Source organism: Diadema antillarum, unplaced genomic scaffold (assembly GCF_040938485.1).
Source record: "Diadema antillarum isolate AM-2024a unplaced genomic scaffold, OU_Dant_1.0 seq00002309_RagTag, whole genome shotgun sequence".
Classification (NCBI taxonomy): domain Eukaryota; kingdom Metazoa; phylum Echinodermata; class Echinoidea; order Diadematoida; family Diadematidae; genus Diadema; species Diadema antillarum.
Window position 1 is genome coordinate 1 of NW_027272931.1, and position 10,118 is coordinate 10,118.

General features: G+C 37.0%; 1 protein-coding gene across 1 annotated transcript; it reads left to right on the forward strand.

The window, feature by feature from the left end:
• Nucleotides 1-528: 528 nt before the first annotated feature.
• LOC139714538 (myosin light chain kinase, smooth muscle-like) lies at nt 529-6,570 on the forward strand (the record flags this gene model as incomplete). Its single annotated transcript, XM_071626230.1, has 6 exons — nt 529-667; nt 2,833-3,014; nt 3,463-3,489; nt 4,090-4,242; nt 5,288-5,414; nt 6,012-6,570. Coding segments are annotated over 6 exons (661 nt in total), but the record flags the coding sequence as incomplete, so codon positions are not given.
• Nucleotides 6,571-10,118: the final 3,548 nt, after the last annotated feature.

Consider the following 10,118-nt stretch of genomic DNA (forward strand, 5'->3'; position numbering starts at 1 on the left):
GAAGTGGTCCACTTTTGGCTCGGTACAGTACGGTATGGTACACTTTGGGAGCGTTCAAACGCTCCTCTGGCGCGGGTACGGTACGGTACAGTTCGCTTTAGGAGAGCGCTCAAACGCACCCTTAGGCAGGAGGGCACATAGCATTCATCAGTTGCCGCTAGGTTGAGCAAGCCTACGCATAGTACGGCAAATTTTGTAGTTATGAAGGGAATATTTTGTGAATGAAGCATGCATACAATTTTAGTACATTACAGAAATGGTCTGTTGGTACACAATGGTTTCATTGTTTAAAGCACAGAGCAGATTGCATTGAATGCACACACAACACAATACAGACACAACACACACACACACACTCACAAATCTAACTGCAATGACTGTGCTAGTGGACTATTCACATCACTATCACCATGGCATTAGTGGATAGTCTGGAAGGGCTTAGCAGTAGAGGCTACACTGCATGAAGAGCAATTGCAAGCAAGTGTTTCAGACTTAATGATTTGGATTGTTTCGTCATAAATTCCCCAGTGTACCAGATGGGAGACTACTGGAGTATCTGGTAGGGCTCCCCCAAGTGACGGAGAGGCAAGTTATTAGCTTCATCAGACAGCTGGTCCAAGCCATTGGCTACCTCCACTCAAATGGAATAGTCCATCTGGATATCAAGGTAAAGATGGCGTGATCCACTTCCTAATATGGTCGTGACTCTTGGTTGGTGTTGCATATTCGTTAGATGATGTAGGATAAATACAGTGGAGTACCAAGATATTGGTGTATTCATATGCGCAAATAATCATCTTAACTCTCTCCCTCTCTTTCTCTCTTTCTATTTCCTTCCCTTCCATTCTCCCCCCCCCCCCCTTCTCTCTCTCTTCTCTTTCAACCAAAGTAACTCTGCATGAGTGAAATCTGTTTTTGATCCTTTAAAAAAAAATAATAACTCTGCATAAATCAAATCTGTTTTGACCACAAAAATATACTTCGACTTTAATATGCAATTTGATTTAGGAAATGTATGAAGTGGATAGTACATGTTTTGCCTAGCTTGATCAAAGTAAAGTTCCACCCGTGCAACTTTGACTTATGCAGAGTTAGGTAACTGTATATTGGCTGTCTCAAGAAACTTCATGTCTTATATCAGAGTCAGTTGGGTGACTTACTATAACGATGCGTCACAGTTTGATTAACTCTTTATGTGCCATGGTGGAAACCCCCTGTGTGCCACGTTATTCTGAGACATGAAGGTATAGTCATGCTTTGAGAAAGAATTCTGTTTTTCCAATTTGTATAACTTCTACAAATTTCTATTAACCCTAAAAAGACTGGGCTATTTTGGTAGCTCGAAAGACTGGGGGGGGGGGGGGCCTAAAGGGCCCCCCCTTAAGATCTCGGCCGTGGATCGCGCGATCGCCGCGGAAATTTGCACAATGGTAGTGTGCGATGTAATCTACAAGATCGTATATTTAAATTTTCCAAAATAGTCTTCTTTTATTTTATTTTGATTAATTATGCTAATCTATGCGAGAAATCATACTTTTTTATGTAAATCAGTAAATAAAGCTCCAAAAGTGCTCATTTTTGGTCTAGATATTCTTTGAAGCATTCTTAGTAAATGTACTTGAAAAAAAAATCGGTATCAAAATTAATTTCTTATTTATTTTATTGTTTTATGAATTTCTTATGTATTTCTTTGTTTTTTGACCTTTTGTTTTTGTTGTTTTTTTCAGCAAAATTTGTGGCAGACCCTTTTTGAAGCATAATACTACTAAAACAAATTGATTTTAGCCATTGAGAGTAAAAATAAGCATATTTATATGAACCATGTGATGAAACTCAATTTGTATTGACTTTGTACACAAAATCACATTTTTGAGCCATTTTCCGTCTCACGTGCATGTACAAAAAGTTATGTAACTTCAGAACCGTACCCCCGGGCGTCACAAATTTGGTGTCAAAATGTGCGGGAAACTCGAAAGAAAAAAGTCATAGAGCATCGCGGCGAGAGCATTGCGTGTTGCTGAGTAATCGCGCGAAATGTCGAGGGGGGGGCCTTTTAGGCCCCCCCCCAGTCTTTTTAGGGTTAAGCTATTAAGTTACTGAGCAAAGTTAAAGAGGAATGCCAAACTTTGCTTCCATATACAATGTATAACAATGTATTTTCAATATTTCTTTCGCATTACCAGTTGCTACATTACTGTAAAGGCATGACTTTTGCACATAAAATAGTGACAGAAACTTAGAATGTACATGCAAATCTAGTTGGGAACACCACTTGATAGTCAATCACCAAATAGAATGCAAGCCGTGTGTGAGAGGAACAAAAGCGAGAGAAACGCTTTGATTGTACTGCGGGATTAGCTATTTATCGATCGGTTTTGTTGGCTTTGTTTGTTGAGCAGAATATGCGAAGCTGGCACGTCGTCAACTGAGTCGGACGTGCGAACTTGGCACATAAAGAGTTAAAAGCAGAGCCGATAAATCTTACTCCTGTGACTGCCAATGTCGCTAAAGTGCACTCCTGTTATAACAAACATGATTATGACAAAATTCGCATTACAATGAACTCAAAATTCAGGCTCAAATATTATCATCTGTATGGCTCTATACACTATACTCTTTGATTATAATGGCATTTCTTCATAACAAAATTCTCTCTAAAATGAAATAAAAATTCAGGTTAAAAAATTATCACCTGTATATCTTTCTGAACTAAACTGATTGGTTATAGTGAAATTTCCTATAACGACAGAAAACCACCAGTCTAGAGGACTTTGTTATGGGAGTATAAGTAATCTAAAATCAGTGACTTCTTTGCTTTTCTTCCAACATCAGCCGGAGAACACCCTGGTAGATATGACTTCTGGCCAGCCGCAGCTAAAGTTGGTTGACTTTGGGGATGCAATGGATCTGTGGTCCTCACCCCCGCCTCATTTCCACGAGCTCAACGCCAATCCAGAATTCGCTGCTCCCGAGCTTCTGCACGGTGCTGAAATAGACTATGGCACAGACATGTGGTGGGTGCAGCTTTATTTATTTTTGATAATCAGAATATTTCCTGCCTTCTTAAGTAGAATATATATATATTTTTGTATTTATCAATTAATCTATATATATTTATTTATGTTTGTATGTGTACAAGGTGTATGCAGATGCAGGTGGAAATGCATTCATATAGATGTTGTCCAAAAAGAATGTACTCATAGACATTTTCATCACTTTCCATGTGTGTACATTAGACAGTGCATTAATAGGCAATAGGCGATAATAGGCACGAAGCATACTAGATAACCATAAACAGGATTTCCTCATGTTGACAAGAAAAGGAAAAGATCAAACAAATGTATATTTTGACTTATCCTCAAATAGATGGACAGATAATCAACAAGACTGTTATAGAGTGAAGAATTTATTTTCCTTTGATATTACCTACTTTGTCTGTTTTACCTTTCCTATATTTTCCAGGAGTGTTGGAGCTATGGCGTATGTCTTGTAAGTGAAGTATTTCATGAACATATTTCTTATTATCAATACTTAATGTAAATACTAATGATATCTCATTTATATGATAGTCCCATGTAAAAGGAAGGAGATACAAATCAATTCCCCACATTTACCATTAGTCTTATGTTTTCTTTTATCTGTCAATCTTTCTTTTTTATATCTATTATTTTTTCTTGGGGGGGGGTATCTGTCTTACTTAGGGATTTTTGTCTGTTCCATCTATCCATGTACTCAGGGGAAAAAAATGCATGTAATTCCCCACAAATTTTGGTAGTTTTGATTGCAGCATGCAAAGTATCAGCCAACCAATAATGCAATGAGAGACCTTGCACCTCTATGCACTTTTGCCAATTTTTGCTATTTACAAGGTATATCAAATGTAATGATTTGGCATGTTTTCATGTCTTCCAGCACCAGTCACAAGTAAAAAGAAATAAATCCATCAAATTGGTATGAGATAATAACATCATGGCTGTTAAAGTAGTTGGTTTCTTTGAGTGAGAGTTGATTGGGTGCACTATTACTATATTATGTAACTGGGCATGGTTCTTGTTGTTTCTTTTCAATCCATATCACCATGGCAACCAGGTTGAGTGGCATCTCACCATTCCTGGATGAGAGTGTTGAAGAGACCAACATGAACATCATGCGAGTTGACTACAGCTTCCCCGACGAGTTCTTCAAGGGAGTTAGCATGAACGCCAAACATTTCATCTCGGGACTGCTCAAAGTACTCCCAAGGTTTGGAAAAGACGAATTATCACCTTCTCTTTTTTTTCTCTTTTTTTCTCTCCTTTTGTGTAATGTTCCATCTCCTGTTTCACTTGTGTTGAATAAATTGAAAGAATATTATCTGCAATAAATGTATTTCACTGATTTTCTAATCAACATAATGCATTTAGGCTTGCTCGACATGACAATTTATGGCATTCATTTTCAAACAAAGAATTAACTTGCGTAGACCTGGCCCCTGTTTTATGAAGAGTTAAAATTGATTATATACTTGATTTCAACTGTAAGTCTATGGCAGCCTGTGTGGTAAGGAAATTTAATATCGATTTTATCTTTTGATAAAACAGGGCCCAGGTGACGAGAATGGCCTATCAATTAGCCCATTAAGGATGAGCTGAATTTGCTGTAACACACATTTTCCATGGATACCTGTCCGAGTATACTCGGGACTAGTCTTCAACAACGGGTTAACACGTTAGAGAAGCATCCATTTTGTTGCTTTGCATTGAATTCATGAACAAACTTTTTTGTGTTATTGTCGCCAAGTGTAAGGCTTACACAATAAACACTTTGCTGTTATCAGGTGGACATGCTAGCGAGCACCATTTATAAGCTTACAGTTGTATGATACTCATCACATTACCTATGCTTATCATAGTGAATTTAAATACCCTACATGCCTGTTATCACAGATGATCTTTCTTTTTTACTCACGTGTAAACTAAAACTACAAGCTGGCTTAAAGAGTGCGAAAGTGATGATGTCACAGTCTTTTGTTCATGCATGCTTGGGTTGGAACCAAGTGAGCACATAAACACTTTGGCCTGGTGAAGTTATTTAGAGCCAGTTTCCATAGCAATAAATTGCTATGATGTTACACTTTGTCCTCTCTTTATTCGGTACTCTACTGTATGTGCTTCCATTACATGTTAGCCTGTTTATGATGATTTAATTTCAAATGAAAACATTTTGTTTAACAGTCATACTGTATCTTGTTTATACAGCATAAAAACACAACTGTTTATGTGTTTATGTGCGTGTGTTTTCTAAACAGTGACCGTACATCAACATCAGAGTGTCTGCTGAATCACTGGTTGGTCCAGACGTACTCATCACAGAATGATTCCCTCCTAACCCACCGAGCCCGCCTTGCTGATTTCATTCATCGCAGGAAAACACAGGTGGGGCACACAGCAGGTTACAGTTATCAAACTCTCTCCTCAGCATGGGTAGAGATAAAAAGATAGCTACAAAAAACTGTAGATTACTCTTACACTAGTACATGGATTTTTACTGATATCACTGATAATTTAGATTATGGGGAGCTTTGAAATTCATTTACTTTTTTTCTGCAGGTCTCAATGATTTTTACATTACATACTGTATGTTGATTTAAATCATCTTGAGAGTGGATTGGAATGCTTCATTTATACATTTCTTTTTTTAAGTATACAAAAAAAAACCCTGTAAACTTGAGTTAGGTAAAAAGTTGAACTCTCTTTTTGTAGTGAATGGCTTTGAAACACTGATGTCATACCAGAAGAGTTATTTGAATAAAAAATAAAATAGATGCTATAGAATGCAACACTTGAATCTTTATGAGGAAAAGGAAATGAGTAGCTCATTTTATTAAGCTGACACTCCACAGTACCCATCTCTGTTTACTTGAGCATATTGTTCTTCTTCCAGCGTTAATATTCATATTTTCTTGAAATTTCTGAGGTGTGAAACTGCATAATTTTTCACTTGAAGCATGTCTGATGTATACCTCTCAACAGCACATCTTTGTGACAGTGAAGATAAAGAGATAGCATCGTCATGACAACTGCCACTGCAGCGTGCGTAAAACGCTGAGCCGAAGAAGATAAGGGCCGTGTCCTCATGGTGGAGTGGAGAGCGCCCTCGCTTGTCCTCAGGGATGAACCTCAACATGTGTGTACTTGTGTATCTAATGTATGGAGACAGGGGTTTCAACATTGTTCTGTTACACATTGCCACCACAAATAACTTTGAGTGGAGCACGATCACAGGAAGTGGAAAGGCTTATGGGAAGAAAGATGGCTATCCCATGAGTCCAAACCATTATTCCAGAGGAGATGTGGTGATTGGTTGCTTTCTGTGAGGATAAGAAGAAAGGAAAAAGCAGGTCAGATTATATCAAGCCAACTAGCCAAAGATGATGTCGAGTGAACTCATCTTCATTATTTTTCTTTTCTACCTACATACACTACATACTGTATATCTGACCTTAACTTTCTGTAAACCTTCATTCGTAATGAGTTCACAGATATTTTTGCACAAATAACCCAGAGCTGTTATATTGTAAACAGCCAAGTCTATACAAGTATATCTTTACTTTTCAGATGTAAGTGGCAAACGTACTTTAAGTAGAGCAATAGTGAAAAAGAAAGAGTGCTATTTCAAATGTATTCATGCCTTATGAGGTACAGATAAGTTAGACATTGATAGCTGGTTTCGTTGAAGATTAGGCGCTACTTTTGAATCCAGGCAGGAACTGTCATGCTATATTACAAGTGTAAGTGTAAGTTAACATTCAGCGGCATAATTTTGTCCATGTAGATTGATGCCCAAGGTCTAACGTCATCCTAAAGGAATAGGAAACAAGTAGTGAGACTGCTTCGAAAGCTCTTGTGAAGAAAAGATTGATGTCCAGAAGCTTGGTCATGTCACTGATCATTGACCATGGATGCCCTCTGTCTTTTTTTTTTTTGTCTTCTTTTTAGAGGAGTTTGAGATGAGCTAGTGGTAACTGTCAAGTTTCCCCTCGCAAACTTATTACGGGTGACAGTCATGTCAATACGTTAACATGATTTTGAACATTTGTATAGAGTTCAGTTGTGATCAAATCAGTCATCTATTATGTTGTATAACTAGAAATATCATTTTGGACAGGGGAGATTTAATGGCTTGCTTTTCAACCCATTTTGCTTGTGGGAACTCGGTGCTTCGTATATTAAATCTACTAGTAATGACCTTTACTCAGTTGCAGAGGGTTAAATGTAGCCTTATGAGGGTTGTTGTTGTTTTACTTTTTCCTTCATATTTTATGGTGCATTCTCTTCTCATACAAATACTTGAAGTAGAGGACAGATATTACTGGAGGACAAATTGCCCTGAGTGACATGACCTGTAGGGCAGCCAGTGCTGACTATGAAAAATGTCTGCAAATCTGCCTAATAAGCCATTTCACAATAAGCTCATGTGCACATTTCGGATAATGACCTATCAATTTTTTTTTTCTCAGTTGGTTAGGCACGTCACTCGTTTCCAAACGACATAATGCATAAGGTTGGTGGACGTAACAATTTATGTAATTCATGTTCAGACCAGACCAGTTGGGGAAGCAGCATTTCATATGCATTGTATGCAGTAACAAACTATTTCTATTATTATTGCCAAATACTTGGCTTTAATGAACTCTTTCTTGATGTCAGGTGGATGTCCTAGCAAGCACTGTTTATGAGGATTACGTGAATAATCACTACATCACAGATGCTTACCTCAATTAATTTAGAAACCAACATGCCCATTATGGCAAGTAATCTTTTTTCTGCTCATGCACAAAGTAGAACTATGAAGGGCTTATTAGTGTATGTTAGAGTGTACAAGCTGAGAAGTTAATGCCCATTAAATACAGACATTTGTTGTTGTTGTTGTGGTCATGTTCACTCAGAACTTTCCTGTTTATATCAGGGACGATGTTACTGCCTGTGAGTTTCAGATAATAAGCGTTTTAATTTCATCGTCAAAAGTTTTTTCAACCAAAAGGGAGACTGTTGTTATTAAAGAGTGCATATTTTATTGCATTTTCAGTCTATATTTTACATCACATGGGAGCATACAGTGTAGCTGTCTTAAAATGTTTGATTTGTAGGGTAGCAGTTGCACTGTAAGTGTACACTGTAGAAACCATTTCAGTTCTAGTGAATATTTGTATGCATTATGATTGTGTTTTTGGTTGCCAAAAGTTTATGGAAGTGGCAATAGTTGGTCATTGGGTAAAAATGTTTATGATCTGTCGGTAGGCCTCATATTTTGCTGCACACTGTGTGTTCAAGTTCATCCTGTACCATTCTAATGACTCTGTTCTCTTCTTCTTCTTCTTTCATATCTTCTTTCACTTTTTCTTTCTTTGCTTTCCCCTTGTCACTTGCAGGAATAGGTTATGTATTATCATCGGTGGCAATAATATTTATGTATTATGGTTTGTGTGATTATGGTACATGTAAGTGTTGGTATTATTGTATTTACCAGTACTCTCTGACGCTGGATGCAAAATGCATTTGAAAAGAATAACTTCTTTTTCCTGAGTAATAGATATGTTTTGTACTATATACAAGGGTATATATTTGTCTCTTAGTTGCATGAAATATTCAACTTGCCTATCGTAGTGAGCTGTTATGAAGAAAAAAACACAATTGTGATGGATACATGTATCTTTAAATATGTAAGTTACATTGTACAACTACTTTCCACCAATGTATGGGATAGTTTTATTTTGTCACACACTGCCTTACTACCTGCAGATGTAAATACGAGTGTGTTTCTACGTGTAAATAAAGGGTGTAAAATTTCCAAGTGAAGGAGAAAGGAGGAAATAAAAGTCAATATGTATCGTCATGCTGACGCATTGAATCTGGTGTGTAGAATTTATGCCATTTTGGTCTCCATGTTGTCATGGTGAAAAGTACTGTTATGCACTTTTCAGTTGCCTGTTAGTCTTTTCAGATTAACACACAAATACACGTTCAATTATGTGACCCTGCATCACAAAACCAACAAAAAGTCGCCAGAGTTGGATTTTCAGTGAAGGGTAGATTCTTAAAGAGCAGACTCTAAGCTTTAAAATGATGTATAACTCAATTCAACTGGACTCCCCTTATCTATCTAAATACTGGAAAGAAAGCACACACTCTTGAAAAGGGTGAACTGAGAAAAGAGGCTCTGAAGTACAGGGTCTATCAAGCTGTGCTAGCTGTGCAATGAAAGGGACAAAACACAGGATGTAAACCACTGGAGCAACAGCAATGAAGGGATTATCAGATTAAGCTAAAATTAAGCATACTCTATTAACACATTTTGTCCATGATTAATGCCAACTTTCAAGGCAGTAGCATTATCCTTTCAAAAGTTATTAGACCTGAAAGTGAGGAGTGTGCAAAAGGATTTTAAGAAATGAAAAGGGGCCTCTAAGACATACCTGATCATTCTACTCTCCCTCAAAAAGGGTTGTATAAAAGCTGCTGAAAACACACTTTCGCATTCATGTTTTGATAAAAAAAGAACCCTCAAGATTGACTCGGTTAACCTTTTTTGAGTCATCACGTAAAATTAAGGGGTGCGACTTCTTGTTGGTTTTGTGATGCACAGTCGCATATATAAATATATACATTGTATGTATGTATGTATGTACGTACAGGTGGTATATCTATATATCTATCTATATATATATATATATTATATATATATATATATATATATATATATGTACTTGTATATTTATGTATTTGAAAGAGGGAAAGTGGGAATGAGAGATGAAGTGACTGCACATAGAGACATATCATTCAGATGTGAAATGTAGAAGTAAGCAAGGGACCAAGAAGCAATATCTTTTTGAACATATTTGTGGAGATCTTCACAAAACATAAATGTGAATATATTAGGCCGATAGAGAGAGAGAGAGGGAGAAATGGAGGCATAAATCATTAAATATAGATAATTATGGAATATATAGAATTAGTGTATCAATATGAAGTACAGGTGTGGCAAAAAATATTAAGAAGATACCGCTGCAAGAGTGGGCAAGATCATGTTAACACATGCAAACGCACACAAGCACATCTTTGCTATAAATCTGTGTGTGC